This window comes from Mandrillus leucophaeus, unplaced genomic scaffold, assembly GCF_000951045.1.
Source record: "Mandrillus leucophaeus isolate KB7577 unplaced genomic scaffold, Mleu.le_1.0 Scaffold228, whole genome shotgun sequence".
Classification (NCBI taxonomy): domain Eukaryota; kingdom Metazoa; phylum Chordata; class Mammalia; order Primates; family Cercopithecidae; genus Mandrillus; species Mandrillus leucophaeus.
Window position 1 is genome coordinate 2,684,130 of NW_012102343.1, and position 18,330 is coordinate 2,702,459.

Here is an 18,330-nt window from a genome sequence, read left to right on the forward strand (position 1 = left end):
TTGTCAGAATGGAGAGCAGTATTAATGGGGAACAGATGTGGGTGGGGGCCAGGATCAAGGGGAGGCAGGGTTGGTGATCATTCACAGAGCTGGGGAGAGACCTGAGAAGCTATGGAGTCTGGCCCCTTCCATTTGGAGATGGAGAAAATGAGAACTAGGGAGGTTAAGTGACGCTGAGTTATAGAATCTCAGAGTTAGAAAGGCCCTTAAATGTCACCTTGCCCCACTGCCCAAGGTCGTACAGCTAATTAGTATAATAGAATGTGCCTCTCATTCTGCAGCCATGCCCATTCTCAAACCTTGAGCACTGCATGCATTTATCTCAAGTTCACGAAAAGGCCATGCACTATACTATTTGTGCAAGAGTGAGTCTGTTAGAATAAAATTCTCTTTACTGCTATCCTCTGGGACCCTCACAGAATTGAGATGTTGATCGTATGAAGCAATCTTATAGAACAAAAAAACTTCCAAGGAAAAAAGTTGTGTCCCCCGAGCCAGCCAGTCTCTGCTAAGGGGGACCTGCTGCTTTGCAGAGTGAGCAGCTGAAAGCCAGGAGGGAATGATTAGAGATGCCAACCATTGGTTAAAATTCTCCGAACATAAATGATCTCCTTGTTCTCCCTTTGATGGATTTGGTCTCTCAAAAATAAAATGCGTCTGTGAACATCACACCTACTTCTTTCCTTTTCTTTTGAGTCCTGTATGGAGAAGTACCCGAAAGCAATTTAAATATAGATGAAACAGGTTGGGCACACATAGGTATAAATATGCATAGGAAATGGAGGTCCCTCACATCATCTGAGTTTGTTCTGCCCTAGTGGGTCGGTCAGAGATTTTACTTTTTGACCCATGCTGCCCCTACCAGAGCTGAATACTGATGGCTACACTAGTTTCTCCAGGTTTCACAGCACCCATTGTAAAAGAGCCCACATGTTGAAGTGGCAGGGTGCCCTTGGTTCCTATTTACCAGGGATTCACCGGGGTGGGCCCTGAGCCTCCCAGGAGGCTGCCACACATGGTCCTGTGCTCCCCCAGTGGCTCGCATGCCGGCAACCAGAGCTGAGGCACCTTCTCTTCATGTACCTCATCGCTTGGGTGAGTCTCAGTGTATTTATGGGATTTTGGGGGGACCACAGGATGTAAAAGAAGAACAGAAGCAGAGAAGATGGTGGGTTAGTTACCAGAAGGAAATCTTTACAGGTTTCCCTGTTATAGAGCAGAAACTTCTGTACAGGAAAAGTAAAAGACCTGCTCCAACAATTAAACATGAATTGAAATAAAGGTTTCCAGAAGCACTGAGAAGTTTGTCCCTTGACTTGTGGCACACGGTTTCTACTTGTCTCAGTTACCACATGCCATCTCGTTTATCTCCATCCTCCATCCTAGTAGCTCTGTTTCCCCAAGATTTGTGTCTAGTCCCAAAGTTACTCTTTTCCACTAGTTTTCAGTTCCTCTGATCATGCCAATGGAAAAGTCTCCATTTACAGCCAGTCTTTCTTTAACACTTCTCTAACCCTGCTAATCTCCCCTTTTAATACAAAATAGGCCGTGGGCTCTTGGATTTTTAACAAACAGCAATGTCTAGCTAATCAAGTTTGTAGTTTTTTAAAAAGCTGTGTTGTTTTTTACAATTATTTCCCTATGGCTGGTGATGATAGCTTTCCATTGAGGATAGAGAGTTTTCTTTTAAAAAAAAAATTATTAAAACCAAGAAATCAATTTAAAGAAAATACTAAGTAGTTGCAGAAAGTACATAGCTGTAGCAAAATTGGTGAAGGTGGTACTTGGAAATGGCAGGCATTTGCGGAACACTCATACAGCAGTTCTTCGTGGCTGCTTCTCCCCACCCCCAACCCCCTTCTTTCTCCCAGCGGGAAGAGTAACGACTTCTTCCACTTAACTGCTCTGTGCTGCTTTTGTACTGCAGGATACAGGGTAAGTTGCATAATATTAGGTCATTGAGGTCTCTATATGTGGTCATAAGTAACTTGAAGGGGGAAAGCAGAGCACCCAGGGAAAATTAATTTCCAGCCCCAGAATCCCTCCTGATCCCTGATCAATATCAGTGTATATATTTATAGAGTTGACACCAGTAATACCATCTTATTTGGTCTTAATGCTTACCCACCCAGCCCTGATGCCATTCTCATCTCCAGCCACCATCTTATCCGTATTTCAGCCGCGCCGTGTCCCCTGCTGTTTTCCAAACACCTCGGCCCCCGCATGCCTCTGACCTCTGTTCAAGTGGTTTCCCTCCTGCAGCTTTTCTGCCCATTGCAAGCCTCCTCATCTCTCCACTGGCAAGGCTTCCAGGAAGCCTCCCCAGATCCCCAGCTAGAATGGCTGGTTCCCTCTTTAGTGCTCCTGTGACAGTTTGCTTATACCTTCCTTACTTGTCCTATCAAATCTGGGGCTCAGTAGAATGAGGGATTGGGAACCTCAGTTTCCAGGTCCGGCACTGCATCCACTGACTTTGGAGCCTTCATTAGATCTCTTTGAGGACTCCTGGTCTCCACTTCTTCATCTAGTAGCTGACAGTTTGGATGTGGTGGGAGTCTTCTGTTTGTTTTCTTTGTGTTTCTTTTTGTTTTGTTTTTTGTTTTTTGTTTGTTTGTTTGTTTGTTTAAAGAGCTGAGGTCTCGCTGTGTTGCTTAGGCTGGTTTTGAACTCCTGGGCTGAAGTGATTCTCCCACCTTAGCCTCTTGAGTAGCTGGGATTACAGGTGCATGCCACCGTACCCATCTGCTGGTGAGTCTTTTTGACCTTACAGTATGTAAGTTTATGGAGGTGTTAGTGTTATTTCTGTAATGTTCTTCTCTCCCGCCGGATTGTAAAATCTTGAGCAAACGATCCCTAATTCCAAACACCTCTCACTTGTTCCTAGTAGATGATTAGTGATCCAGTGACGGTTTCCTGAATAAAAAAAATGTTCATTTGAGATGCCTAAAACCTCTAGAGTTCTAAACTCTGCTGCCTTTTGTTGATAGCAGGCATATTACATTTTATATGTTCCCATAACTGTAGCTAATCAAAGCGTTTCTGTGTATTTCAACCTTTTTTCATACATTTAGTTTGAAGCAAAACAAAGCTGTCATATTTAACCTAACCAGCAGGGGGCAACCTTCTCCCAGAAATCGCATTGTGATTCACTAGGCCTTAGCAGTCTATAGCCAGGACATGGGCATGAGTTTTTCTCTCTCTACCAGACATCTTAGTGATGAACTGTGCTGGCAGGAACTAAATATCATCTAGCATGACCTAAAACCTCAGAGTGCCAAAATTTGGGCGTTAGGGAACACCTGCCTGTTTACAAAAGAAGGAAGAAAATACGGTATCTACTGGCGTATAGTGGATGCTAAACACATGAGTGGCAAGAACTAGGAACTGAGGGGAAGCGGGGTGGTGACTTCAGCTTTCAGGGGAGATTTAAATGAGGAGAAATCTATTGGACAAGGAAAACTTCAGTTCATGAGAAATATCTAGCTTTTAATGCATATTGCAGGTGTGGGGGCAGCTTAGAGCAGAGGGACCCCAATTATCCAGTGTACTGCTTGGGATTGAATGAGCAGTGTAGCCAAGATGACAATGGCAGATTTCTCCTTTCCTCACATTTGGGTTTTCACTGCAAAGGCTCATTTGGCGGTTCACACATTTATAAAGTAGAGCCTTGGTTCTGGATTTGCTGGTGACATTAGATGATCCGGGAATATTGCCTTCTCTCTCTCATGCCTTGGTAAAATTTACCTCAATGAGATTTGGAGGCAGCTGTGAGATTTTTCTTGGACATTTAAAAATAATGAGGGTAGAAAACCTTGCAAGAAAATGGCATTTTGATTTTTTCTTTCCAGAGGAGGAAATTTTAACTTGACATTTTAAAAACATAAAGTAGCTTTGGCATCTATGTAGTTGGTATCTCTTTCCTGCTCTTCCCTTGGCCAGTTTTTCTTCATGCATTTGACCCCTGGCTGTAGTTTCTTCTCTTTTGAAATGGAACCATGCAGGTGCCTTCCTATGGCTTTGGCGTTTCTCTCACCTGCAACAAGTTATAGTCAGAACCATTCATCCAAACCCTTCACATTCCTCCCCAGGTCAGAGTGATCCGTGAGGGATGGACTCGCATAGGGCCTTCCCCGGGCACAGGCAAGGCTCCAGGTGCTTGGCACTTGGGTCTATTTTAAGCCTGTTCTGCCTTGCAGCAGGGAGGTGGGTCTAGGGTCTAGTATGTGCTGTGGATATTAAGAGACTTCAAGGACACTTCCCCCCATTTATCCCGGTTATGTCCCCTGCTAAAATAGGTTAACGGTGTCTAATTAACCACTGAACATTGTCATGCTGCATAAAGATAGCATCCTGGCTGTTCTCTGAGCCGTGGTACTTTATCTCCATTTAGATCTCTGCAGTATTCCATTAAACTCGAGAGAAACATTTTAACTGAGATGATGTCTACATTAGGGCTGCCTTTTACCCTTCAGCACATAACCCATGTAGCAGCAGTTAAGGCCTCTTCTCTCTGGTGAAGAAAATCCAGGTTGTTTCATGGTCTCTTCCCCAGAAGTTCATGGGGTCCCTGCAGTTGGGGGTCATAACTACCTGCTAGTCCCACTTGATCATGATGGCCAGATCAGGCCCCCTGATGCAGCAGGGAGGAGACAGACCCCACAGGCAGGAATAAAACTATGAGGATCCAAGATTCCGCTGTGGTCCCACGTGGCTGAAGTCACAGATGTGCCACTGGAATCCACCTTGTGCTCAGCTGCCCAAATCACACCATTGAATGTCAGTGTGGGCTCCAAAATGCCAAAGAAAGGGATTACATTTGAGGAAAAGAAATTCAAAAAGGGAGGAATATGGAAATAAAAGTGATTTAGCTAGACAGGATTCCTTTTTGCCATGATGCACACTGTTGCATTTTAAATATAACAAATCACAGAACAATGAAGCCAAAATTAACTACCAGATCATCAGGAATGACAAAGCTACAGCCGTACTATAAGTTGAAAGGATGTCCCTGTCCTGAAAATATTAGTTGGATTTGAAGCAGAGGAGCATTTCCCATGCTGTAGAAATGCCTGCATGTCTCCATGGTGTAAGGGCTGGGAACTGAGCTTTGGAGTCAGACACTCTGCTTGCATTCTGGCCCTACCACTTTCTGGGTAGGTGACCTTAGGCAAGTTACTTACCTCTCTGAGCTCCTCACCTGTAAAACAGAGAGAATAAAATAAGGTACTATGATACTGAAATAAGATAATGTATACTGTATAGGATGTATGTGATTATATAATTGTATAATAGTATTATAAATAATATAATGACAGTGGCTGGTGCCTAACAAGCTGGGTAGATGTTGACTGTTGTCGTCAGTCGTCATCCTTCTTAGGGCAGGTTTGTCGGGGAAGGGGCAGCATAAAGGAAGGGTGGGCCGGGGCCTGGAACTGGGCTTTCTTTCCCCTGAGAGTTGACAGTGGGTGTGCTGAGCCAGGCAGGAGAGGCTCAGTGTGGGTCAGAGAGAAGCTGGGATGAAGACCAGGAAGGGACTGGGTGAGTGTGGAGCTGAGAACTGGGCTTTAAATGCAGGTCACATCAGCAAGACAACCCCCTTCACCTTCACATCCTCTACCTGAGAAGCCAAGCTTCTGAGTCCTTGGCAACTTCATGGCTGAGCATTGTAGGCAATTTGGAAAGGGCCATCAGCCCGCTGTGATGTGGGGAGGGGGAGCTGGTGTGTCTTTCCTCCCTCACCCTGCTCCACAAGGCGGAGGTGACAGAGAACGTTTGCTGTCACTGTCCCGGGTTAAAACTTCATTCTGCGAAATGGCCAAAGCAATCAGTGAGTGATGGAGTAGCTCTTAAAAAGAAACCTGGCATTTAATTAACTTTCCAAAGTGCTGGTTCAGCAACCTCTGTGTATTACATTTTGAATATTGAACAAGCATCTCTAATCGGATCTGGATTGCTCTGGGCCTGGTGTGGTGGAGAACACCTGCTTAGTTTTCACGAACACCACGGACTCGGGCGTGAATTTCGGGATCACTCAGGAACAGAGACTTCACCTAGTGGACCATTCAGGCCCCTTGCTATTTCTTCCTCCTCGCATCCTTTGGGTCAAGTCCATGTTCATTCACACTTCTGTTAGAAGAAAGTAGGCAACTCAGGAGGAGAAGGCAAATAAGTTTCAGTTTTGCTGCTTAGCAACTGGAGTATTCAGCTGAATGTCTCAAAGCTTAGGGCAAGGAGTCTCATCTACGTGACTAGGTCCCATTTCTAGAAGTTACTACCTCAGAGGGATGAGGAGTAAGCCCAGCCCATGTACACTGAAAAAGCTTCCGGGGGTGAGTCTTGTGCACCACTGTTGAAGAACGACTAATTTAAAAGATTCTCTCCAGCTTCCAATTCGCTGTCTATACCATATCGTGCCTTCCATTAGGAGAGAAAATCAAGAAGGGACCGTCTACACAGTAAATCCAAGCAGATGTCTGGGTGCCTTAGGGATATTAGATAATCAACTGGTATCTTCCTTTGAAAAGGCTTGAGGCAAAGTGTTTGGAATCTAGGGTGAAAGTCGGGAGACATGGATTCTAGTTTCAGCCTCATCACTAACTAGCTCTGTGATTTGGGTGAAGCCCACAGCCGCAGTGCCCAACGTCCCTCTCTGTGTTTAAAATTGTTCTGCTGAAACCTGCTTTTCCTCTTCTCCAGAACTCAGCCGAGGTAGTGTTTGTAGATGTGAATGTCTTTGAAGAGGATTGAAAAGTGCTCTGTGTGAGGTGATCTTGCTGGAATTATGATTTGCCAGGTTCCCCAAATTTCTAATAGCCACTTTTGGGGCAAAAGGCACGGGGGCCCTGAGTGCAGAAATAAACCGGCAGCCCAAGGCTATGCTGATCTCAGCTCTGCAGACAGCCTGCCAGGGGGCTGGGACCAGGCCACACAAGCCTCATCGACAGCCTCAGTTTCCTCAGAAGTTGGGAATGAAGTGTCTGTGAAGAGGTGCTCCAGAACCCATAATTCTTTACCTCAGCCTCTGTCCCCACACAGTCTGGAAGGCAGAACTTCCATATCAGATTCTTCTCTGATTACCTACCCTGTGGACTGTGGTAGACTACTGTGTTTTAGGTTCTTGTTTGTTTGCTTGCTTGTTTGTTTTTAACCTGTCACCAGTAGTTTAAAAATACACTCAGGGCTGAGCACAGTGGCCCATGCCTGAATCCCAGTGCTTTGGGAGGCAAAAGCAGGAGAATTGCTTGAGGTCAGGAGTTTAAGAACAACCTGGACAACATAGTGAGACCCTGTTTCTACAAAAAAATAGAAAAAAAAAATTAGCCAGGGACAGTGGCACGCACTTGTAGAGGTGGGAGGATAACATGAGCCCAGGAGTTTGAGGCTGCAGTGAGCCATGATCCCAACACTGCACTCCACTCTGGGCCACAGAACGAGACCCTGTCTCTAAAAAAAAAAAAAAAAAGTAAATTAATTAAAAATATACTTCATGATTGGGTATGGGTACACATAAAACAGGAAACAAAACGTTTATATAATACCTATCCTTACTATTTTCAGCACACTGCGTTTTCTGTGCTATTAAAAAAGAAAGATGAAAGAAAAATTTTAAAAGGAAAGGAATGCTGGTGGTGAGCCACAAAACTGGTTTCGTGGCTCAGTAGTGGGTCATGAGCTGAAGTTTAAAAAACATGGTGCTAGATTCTGTGTCTTTTGCTGGGCTGCTTGTCGCTGCACTACCCTGAGGTGCCTTTGAGGACCAGGCAGATAAAGTAAATCTGTGAAGTGGGGTTTTATTTCAGAATGGCACCTTCAGTCATATTCCTGAGATACATACACAAATTATTTGCATATTCGCATTTCTATAAAGAAATATACTCTGCCAGTTTTCCTAAAACACGCTCCCCACTTTGTCTTTTTGCCTCCTCACATTTCATAGCTGCATAGCTACAGGACGCACTTTGCCAGCCTCCTCACTCCTACTGGAAAACCAACAGCGTAGATGACGTAATTGAGGACTAGTTCTGGACCCCCAGTGTTTGGGAGCAATGCGGGGTCGGGGGAGCTCAGGTTCATCCACTGCACGTCCAGTATTGCCAGGCCGAAAAGTTAAACTAAAAAGTTAGAGTTTAGAAATTTGGATTTGTATACAAAATCTCCCCATTTTGGCAATGAATTTACATTAAAACAGAACAAAACAAAAAATAAACAGACAGCAGTATGGTTTAGACCAAACTCATCTGCAGGCTAGGTAAGGCTGGGAAGTGGCCTGTGTTCCGTCTGTGACCAGATCAGAGGCAGGGTGCACCATCCTACTCAGTGCGCTCCCAGAACCTGTTATTTCTGGCAGAGAGTGAGAGAGAGAGAGAGAGAGAATGAGAGAGAAGACGCCACCTGAGGGCATCCCTGCTGCCCGTCCTTGAGGACTCCATTTGATTTTTCTCCTTCCTCTGTCGGGAGAGTCCTTGGGCTCCCCCTAGAGCGAGAGAGAGCAGGATGTGGGCTCAGCAGCAATTAAGCTGAATATTAAACTCATCCCCCTTTTGGATGTTGAGTGGATAAATGGCAATTATTCAGCCTCCCCCCAAAGATTAGCATTATCATTATTGTTTCCTTCAGACAGAATCGCGGCTGGTTTTGCCACCGCACATTGTGTAGGGAAGGAACGATTCGGTCATAACTCCTGAGGGTAATTGGAGACGAATATGTCTCTTATGTACACAACAAAGGCGCCAGCCTTTCTTCATAGCCTCTTTAATCCAAGGATTCTTCTCTTATCCCTGTTTTCATCCAAGCACATCTACCCTTGATGACATTAGCTGTGTCATTCAGACAGTGGGGGTATAGAGTTTAACTTCATGAGGACAGTTAGAGGCATTGGTCCTCGGAAACGGCGTGAACTAGGAAGACAGCTTCTGTCCTCCCACACAGACGGAAGGTGGCTTTGGTGGCTACTGGGTGCTCTTCCTTTAGGATTCCGTTGACTTAGAACAGGCGTTGGAAGCCTATAGCCTCCAGCAATACCAGGCTGGGGATGCCCTGGGCACCCTGCAGTGGTTTCCCCATGGTGCCTCCCACTACCCATTCTGTTCCCCCCTGCCCTCCTAACCCTCATTGCTGAGTCTCCTTTATCTCTCTTTAAGGGTCAGAAACTGCAGCCTGGGGGAGATTCCCTTAGAGTTGTTATACCCTGTTCTTCCAGCTTGACCTACCCATTCTCCCACCTCACTTCAGCCGTCATTCTTTCTTTTTAAAAATAGTACAGTTGATAGAGTAAATTCCATGGAAAGCAGTCTATTTAAACTTTGACTGACTTTTAAAAATCATTTTTAATTTTTTAATTTTATATTATTAATTTTTTTTTTTGAGACGGAGTCTCACTCTGTCACCAGGCTGGAGTGAAATGGCGTGATCTTGGCTCACCACAATCTCCACCTTCCGTGTTCAAGTGATTCTCCTGTCTCAGCCTCTGAGTAGCTGGGATTACAGGCACCCACCACCATACCCAGCTAATTTTTGTATTTTTAGTAGAGATGGGGTTTCACCATGTTGACCAGGCTGGTCTCGAACTCCTGACCTCAAATGATCCACCTGCTTTGGCCTCCCAAAGTATTAGGATTACAGGCATGAGCCATTGTGCCTGGCTGAAATTTTTATTTTTTAATTGACAAAAAAAAAAAAAAGAATGTAGAATTCTGCTTTTGGCAGGGGGAGTTATTTGTGTTTTGCAGGAATTGCTGATTGGCTCCAAGAAACCAGTTCTTACTGGCGAGGCTGGTGGCCCACCCTGTCAAGGTCTACATCCTGCCTCCAGGCCATTTGCCATCCTTTGCTGTTGCTCATCATGGTGCTAGATTTCTGACTTAAAATAACTCATTTAAAACAAACAAACAAAAAATCCACAATAACAGAATTGTGGAAGTTTTCAGACATACCAAAATGTAATCGCCATGTACCCAATGTTCAACTTTAATAATCATCAACATTTCGCCAGTCTTATTAGAAAACTTCAGATCAGTGTTTCTCAGAGTGTGAGTAGTGACACACTTAGATTAGAATTTTAAAATGCATATTCCTGGGCTCCCCCCAGCCCACCCAGACCAGCTGATTCAGAACTCTCCCTGCCAGGCCCACCAATCTGCATATCTGACAGGCTCGGTGGATGGTTCTTATGCACACTGACGTGTGAGAACCATGTGAGAACATGTGAGAACCGTAGGTGCGTGTGTGTCAGCCAGGCCCTGGCACTACTCACCCACCATCACTCAGAAGGTCCTCTCGTCCTTCGTGTGAAGGGCACAGAAAAGCAGTTCCGAAGCCTGAAACCTGAACTGCGAGGCAAGGGCATCCCTTTTTGCTCATTGGAAGCTGCAAGTGCTGACAGCTAATAGCACCAAATAAGACCCAGGGTCTCAGTCCTAAGAAAGCACTCTATAAACCAGTCAGTTTATTGCTGAAAGAAAAGAGGGCACTGAATCATCTGTATCTATTTGAATTTTAAGCCACTCGCTCAACCTGCACTTAAACTCTCAACAATTCAATTTGGAGTGAGGCTGATATAAAGCTGTACGAAGGCACTACAGCATCCTTGGTTCTCTCATGCTGGCTGTGGGGCTTGTCTCTAAAGAGAACTGCAGACAGATAAAGCACTTGAGATATGCTAATTTTTGTCCACTTTTGAAACCTTCCTCAAGATACTACCCTGGTGCATCAGACTAGTGGGCTCTTAAAAACCTTGTCTTTTTTTTTTTTTTTTCAGGTTTAGGAGGAAGGCTTCTGAAGAAATAGAAGAGTACGTTTCCAGTATTCTTATTCTTATGGTATCTATGTTGATCTTGGTCAACAGTGTGGTCTTGGCGGTCATGACTTGTTCCACCTATGTTGAACACAGTGTTAGAAGTCTGGGGCTAGAACTATTTTTGCCTGCTGAATCCAAGGTTTGGTTAATCCCGCTTCCTCAACTGAAGGTCTGGACCCTTTCATTGATGCCCATGTCATATCTCCCACTGTGTGGTTTTTAGAATTATACGTCCAGGTATCAGGGTACTGGCCCATGCCTTCTGCATTATTGATATAGATGGGCAGAAGCAATACCCGCTTCTAAGCCTTGCCTTCTCATAAGACTTATATCAGAAACGAAGGAAGTTTTCTAGATAAAGGTGGCTGTGAAGGCAGCGCCCCCAGTTTCCCACTGCTGGGGGTGGAAGGAGCATTTATGTCATAGCGTTTGTGATGCTGTCCTCTGGAATAGTGCATTGCACAGCCTGTGCAGCCACACACGGCACACCCAGTGGCCTAATTAGGTTTGACCAACTAGGAGAAAGAAAGTATACAATCAACATTTGGGATGTTCCTTTCTGTGTTTGAAACTCATTTTCTGCTCTCCTTTTCTTCTTTTTTGGGGGGCAGTTTTCGCCTCAGACCGCAGAGCCTGAAGGGATCAGATTATGGAGGAGGTAAGAGGCCCTTGAAGGAAGTCAAAAGGTCTTCTAGAGAGGCCCCAGAACATTTCCTGGGCTACAGCTGAGGCACTGTTGACTGCAGCATTCCTGAAGACATTTGCAGTGGTCTCCTGACGCACGCTGACACACATCTCCATGCCTTGTTGAATGCTGCCGCCTCTACCCGGAGTATCTCTCCCTTCTTTATCTGCTAACCCTGCTTATCCTTCCAAAGGTCAGCCAAAGCATCACCTCCCCTGAAACGTCTTCTCTTCCCATCCCACTCCCTCTCTGACCGGATGTTCTTTCTCCATGCTCCTCTAACCTCCTTGGCAAACCAATGTTGTAATTACATGGCTAATACTTACTAGGTGTTGACCATATCCCAAGCACTGTCCTGCCAGTTTACACATGTTAAAGCATTTTCTCTCACCACAACCCCATAGTACTACTATTATCCCCATTTTACAGTTATGGAAACCAAGGCATGGAGAGGTTAAGTAAGTTGCCCAGAGTTGCTAAGTGAGTAGAGCCAGGATTTGAGTACAGTTAGGAGGTATTGTGCTTTAACTCTTTGTTGCCTTGATTGTTTTCCCACCAGACCTCTAAGCTTCTTGATGGCAGATAACACATGTTCTTTATCTTTGCACCTCCAGTAGTTAGTTAATGACTAGCTATATAAATGCAGGGAAAACAGCACTAAAAAGGCAAGTAGCTGTGGCACAGTGGAAGCCTGTGTTCAAATATCAGGAGAAAAGATGAGGTTTGTATGTGTCTCTAAAATGAAGCCTTCTAGGGAGGAGATTATGTAGGGGATCCAAATTATTATTATTGTTATTATTATTATTATTTTTTGAGACAGAGTCTCGCTCTGTTGCCAGGCTGGAGTGCAGTGGTGCAATCTCGGCTCACTGCAACCTCCGCCTCCCAGGTTCAAGTGATTCTTCTGCCTCAGCCTCCCGAGTAACTGGGGTTGCAGGTGCATGCCACCACCCCCAGCTAATTTTTTGTATTTTTAGTAGAGGTGGGGTTTCACCATGTTGGCCAGGCTGGTCTCTAACACCTGACCTCAGGTGATCCTCCCACGTCGGCCTCCCAAAGTGCTGGGATTACAGCCATGAGCCACAGCACCCGGCCCCAAATTGTCAAAGCCTTTTTTTTTTAGACACACTTATTTATAATTTTCACACTCCTTGTTTGTTTGTGTAGATCCTAGTTTCTATCTGGTATCAGTTTCCTTCAGCCTGAAAAACTTTATCATTATTTTGTAGAACAGGTCATCTGGCAAGAAATTCTGTCTGCGTTATTTGTCTGAAAATGTCATCCTCAACTTTTTACCAGACATGGAATTCTAGGCTGACAATTTTTTTTTTAGCTTTTTAAATAGTTATTTTATTGCCTTTGGCTTTCTTTGTTCCCTCCTTCCCTTCCTCCCTCCCTTCCTTCGTTCTTTCCTTCTTTCCTTTTCCTCCTCTCCCCTCCCCTCCCCTCTGTTTTCTTTCTTTTTTTTTTTGAGACAGGATCTCACTCCATCATCCAGGCTGGAGTGCAGTGCTACGATTTTGGCCCACTGCAACCTCCACCTCCCGTGTTTAAGTAATTCTCCTGCCTCAGCCTCCTGAGTAGCTGGGACTACAGTTGTGCGCCACCACACCCGGCTAATTTTTGTATTTTTAGTAGAGACAGAGTTTCACCATGTTGGCCAGTCTGGTCTCAAGCTCCTGACCTCAAGTGATCCACCCGCCTGTAATAGGCGTGAGCCACCTCGCCTGGCCTACATTGTTTCTGATGAGTAGACAGTCATTATTCTTATCTTTGTTCCCCTGTATGTAATATATCTTTCCCCCATCTGCTTTTAAGATTTCTTCTCCATTATCAGTTATTTTCAGCAATTTGGTCATGATGTGCCTTGGTGTGGTTTTCTTTGTGTTTATCCTACTTGAACGTCTTGAGTCTGTGGATTTATGGTTTTCATCAGATTCAGAAAATGTTAGCCAATATTTCTTTAAATATATTTTTCTTCCCTCCTACTCCTTCTAATTACAAGTTTGCATGTCCACACAATTGTCTCCACAGGTCACTGAGGCTTGGTGTTTTTTGTTTTCAGTCTACTTTTTTCCTTAGTGCTTCAGCTTGGATCGTTTCTATTGCTATGTAACTGATCTTGTCTTCTACAGTGTCTGGTCTGCTGTTAAGCCCATCTAGTGAATTGTTATTTCACCTATTTTTTTCAGTTCTAGAAGCTCCATTTGGTCCCCTTTTATGTATCTTCCATTAATCTTCTCATTCTGTGTACGTTTTCTTTCATCCTTGATAGTAACCTTTATATAGACTGAGTATCCCTTATCCAAAATGCTTAGGACCAGAAGTGTTTCGGATTTCAGATTTTTTTCAGATTATGGCATATTTGCATTATGCTTATCTAGTTGAGCATCCCAAATTCCAAAATCCAAAATCTGAAATGCTCCAGTGTACATTTCCTTTGGGCATCATGTCAGTGCTCAAAAAGTTTTGGATTTTAGAGCATTTTAGATTCTCAGATTAGGGATACTCAGCCTGTACGAGCTCTTTTCATGTTCTTTTGCTGCTAATTCCATGTATCTGTCTTTTCTGAGTCTGTTTCTATAACTGATTTTTCTTCTGGTTACAAGTCATATTTTTCTGCTTCTTTACATGATTCATAGGTTTTGATTGGATGCTGGACATTGTGAATATCATTATGTTGAGACTCAATCTTGTCTTCCTTTCAAGACTGACATACAGACACTCTTCAACTTACAGTCTGGATAAACCCATTGTGAGTTGAAAATATTGTAACATAAATCAAAATATCATAATCCATAATCCCCTCTCAAGTCAAGGACCGCACTGAACATGTGTTGCTTTTGCACCATCATAAAGTTGAAAATGCGTTAAGTCAGTCAGGTGCGGTGGCTCATGCCTGTAATCCCAGCACTTTGGGAGGTCGAGGCGGGTGGATCACCTGGGGTCAGGAGTTCGAGGCCAGCCTGCCCAACATGGCGAAACCCCATTGCTACTAAAATTAGCTGGGGGTGGTGGCGGGCACATGTAATCCCAGCTACTCGGGAGGCTGAGGCAGGAAAATCACTTGAACCTGGGAGGTGGAGGTTGCAGTGAGGCAGAGGTTGCACTCCAGCCTTGGCAACAGAGTGAGACCCCATCTCAAAAAAAAAATAAAAAAAAGAAAGAAAATGCATTAAGTCAAACCATTGTAAATTGTGGAACATCTATATTTGTTTTGGTAAGCAGTTAATGTATTTTCTTAAATCAATTTGAGCATTTTGAGAATTGTTTCAAAGCTTCATTAGGGCAGGTCTAGAGTTAGCCCTAAACACTGATCCCTGGTTGTTCAATAAGATCTCTGTACTCTAGCTGAGTGGAGCTGAGCCTCCTCCAGTTCTGTATAAGTGCTGGAGATTGTTCAGCTCAACCTTTTCAGTAGTAATTGAAATATCATAATGCAACCTGCGGCCATACTACCCTGAATGCGCCAGATCTCGTCTGAAATATCATAATGCGTAACCCCCTCTAAGTCAAGGAGGTTGTGCTCAAGTCTGCTCAGGCTTGTGGAGTTTCACCTTACAGAGACACAGCTTAGTATCCAGTCGGTCTGGACTTCTGGAGCTTTTCCTCTCCATAGCTCCCCAGTCTTTCAGACTTTGCTTCTAAAATTCCAGCCACTTAAGCCCCACTAAACTTCAGTCTCCCTTCAACTCCATGAGACCTTCATGCTACGTGTGGGGCTTCCCCACACTGTGCCAAAGTCCAGGAATGACTTCTAGTGAACTAGGGCTTACTTCATCTGTTTTCCTGCTCTCAGGAATCAGAGTCTTAGGCTGCTTATTAGCCAGTGTCTGGAAACAGTAGTACCATGTATTTTTCCTCCAATTTTCTAGTTGTTTGTGGCAAAAGGGCAAGTCTAGTACCACATACTCTCTCATGGTTGGAAATGGAGTCTTAAAGCCTTTTTTTGGGAACACCTTTGTATGTGACTGCATACAAAGAGAATTCAGTCTGTAAAACTTAGGTAATTGTCTGATAATCACAAGACTAGGGAAAGGATCAAAAAGAACATCTATGAAATATTCTGGGATGGTGGCTAAAATGTATAATCCCAGGCCGTGCACTAATCAGAAGCTAGAGCTGGGGAATCTGCACGAATTTAAGTAAGCTCCCCACATGAATATTTGACAACTCTGTAGGGACTGAGGACCAGCGAGGGCAGGAGTCCTGTGAAAAAGTACTTCTGCCTCATGTCATTCCGAGCAGGGATTGGGGGGCGGTGAAGGTGGAAGAGTCGTTATTAGAGGCCAGAACACTCCACACTCTAAGATTTAGTAAGACCATACTCTCATTGTTCTCCAGCCTTTTTCTTTGCTTTCCAGTATCTCTTCATGACAGATCGTCCTCCTTAGCACTACCTACTAACTTCCTTTTAGACTTCTCCACCCACTAATAATTCTCAATGACTATATTAAATATGAGATCTTGCACTTCTGTTCTCAGAGTCTGTTTTCCCAGATATGTACCTAAGATGTCTTTTGCCAGTGCTAAATTGTCAGCTCAGAGATTGGTGGCTGCTGGCCACACTTGCGATCTGTCTGTCCTTGCAGACTGCTTCTTCAGCCATTGGTTACATAGGACAGTAAGGTGACCGTCTAAGAGGATATACCCAAGGACAGAAGGAGGCAGAGTGTCTGCCAGACATGAGCAAAGCCGGTAGGTGGTGAAGGAGCAGTGTGCATGGAAATTGTAATGATAGAGCAACGATTCTAGAGCCTTTGGTTTGAACCGGCATGAGGGAGAGTGGTAATGAAGGCTTGGTTTGAACCGGCATGAGGAAGAATGGTAATGAAGGCTGGTTATTTGTAGTGTGGGGATCTGGCCCGTCTTAAAGGTGTGTAGAAGTGAGTATAGGGCAAGTTGTTTCCTGCAGGACGTCGTCTTTGGACAGTTTCAGTCCCCAGTTGCTCATGTTTTGTATTTGTTCAAAGCACCAAGAGACTTGTGTTTTAAGTAAGAAAGCATTAAACTCAGGAAAAAGGATTTTAGAGTTCTTTGGCAGAAACTTCTAAATGGAAACACAAGAAAACAAATTGATAATCTATAGAATTATCTGGACTTGTACTCTTCTGCAGGCTTTTCTCCACCCTACCTTGAACCTGTTCCCAACTCCCTTGAAAGGACTTCTGAAATTCTACTTTCTCTACTTTTTTCATCATGGAAATACTAAATTTCAAGGAGTAACTGCTAAATGTTATAGCAGAATCCTCTGAGCGCTAAAGTTTACACCTGTTATAAATACACGGAATTAGAAACTTGTACTGGCTGCCATTGGGGCATCATCACTTTAGGATCAAGTTGTTGCACCTTTAAGGAACTCTCGGACATCTTGTCCAGACCTGTTCTTTGTCATGTTAAGAAAATGAAGTGTAGAGATTATCATATAAAATAACAGGACTCAGAGAGAGAAACTCTGGTCCTCTGACTTCCAGGACACTCTGCTGTCATGCCCCAGTGTCCACCAACATCACCGTCATCATCATTTACTACCAAACACTTACAATATGCCGGCTACATTTTCTCCTTAAAACAAATCAGTAGGAAAGTTTTGAAAAATCAACTTTACTAAGGCGTGATTTATATACAATAAACAATATCCTTATTAAAGTGTACCATTTAGGTTTTCACGGATGTATATACCTGTGAAACCCCTGCCACAAGATAGAACATTCCCATCCCCTAGAAGTTCCTCCATGCACCTTCCAGTCCATCCTTCCTCTCTCTCCCTTGGCCTCAGACAACTACTAATGTGTTGTTCATGCTATAGAGTAGCTTGCAGTTTCTAGAATTTTATATAAATGGAAGCATAAATATTTACTCTTTTGCATCTGGCTTTTTTTTTCACTCGGTGTAATGATTTTGAGATTCATCTAAGCTGTTGCATACATCATTAGCCTATGTATTTTCATTGCTGAATAGTATTCCATTGTATGGACATACCACAGTATGTTCGGTTGTTGATAGGCATTTAGATTATTTACTATCCCCATTTTATTTATTATTTATTTTAAAACATTTTAAGAGATGGGACCTATGTTGCCCAGGCTGGCCTCAAACTCCTGGGCTCAAGCAGTCCTCCCACCTCAGTTTCCCACAGTGCTGGACTACAGGCATATGCCACTGTGCCCAGCTCATTAACCCCATTTTAAAGCAGACTAAGGGAAAGAAAGGAAACCTTACCTAAGGTCACACAACTAATAAATGGCAGCACCATGGTTTGAATATGGATCTTGACCTCAGGGCCCTTGTTCTTAGCCTACAGGCTCTAACAAATGGTACAACTCTCAGATACACTGGCATCTCCTTCCACAGGTAGGTATATTAATGTCAGCTTCCAGATTTGTAATATAGAGTGCCTAGAATGACTGATGGGCTGCTTAATAAAATTTCATTAAGGAAGGAAAGAAGAAAGATACCTGTTTTGAAGAATACCTCTAGTGTTTTTTCCTCCTTCATAAACTTGATATGTGAAATTTGCAATTTGGCCTTTATTTTGGCCCTGGAGGTTTGAAGCATGAAACCCTTTCTTGTCAGAGAGCACTCCTGCTTTTACCCTCCAGGAGGGATGCCTCTTCTCCAACATAAATCTGTTTTCCATGCAGGTATGCTTGAGTCCTTTAATGGAAAAGCAGTTCATATGTTACACTTCACACTTGACTTAGTCCATTTCACTGTATATGAATGTTTAGAATCCATTATGCAGTAGAAATCATATGTTACATATAACTAGTTTCTAGAATTATCTTTGCTCAGAGAATTATTTGGTTGGCTAGTGAAGACTGCTCCTTTGAACTTAGAATATCCAGTG

General features: G+C 43.8%; 1 protein-coding gene across 2 annotated transcripts in view; it reads left to right on the top strand.

The window, feature by feature from the left end:
- IFT43 (intraflagellar transport 43) overlaps positions 1–18,330 on the top strand; it is a 98,318-nt gene that overhangs the window by 62,820 nt on the left and 17,168 nt on the right. For both annotated transcript variants that reach the window (XM_011981573.1, XM_011981572.1), the window contains exons 4-5: positions 10,757–10,789; positions 11,407–11,453. In XM_011981573.1, the coding sequence (XP_011836963.1) occupies positions 10,757–10,789; positions 11,407–11,453 (80 nt within the window). The remainder of the gene's footprint in view (positions 1–10,756; positions 10,790–11,406; positions 11,454–18,330) is intronic.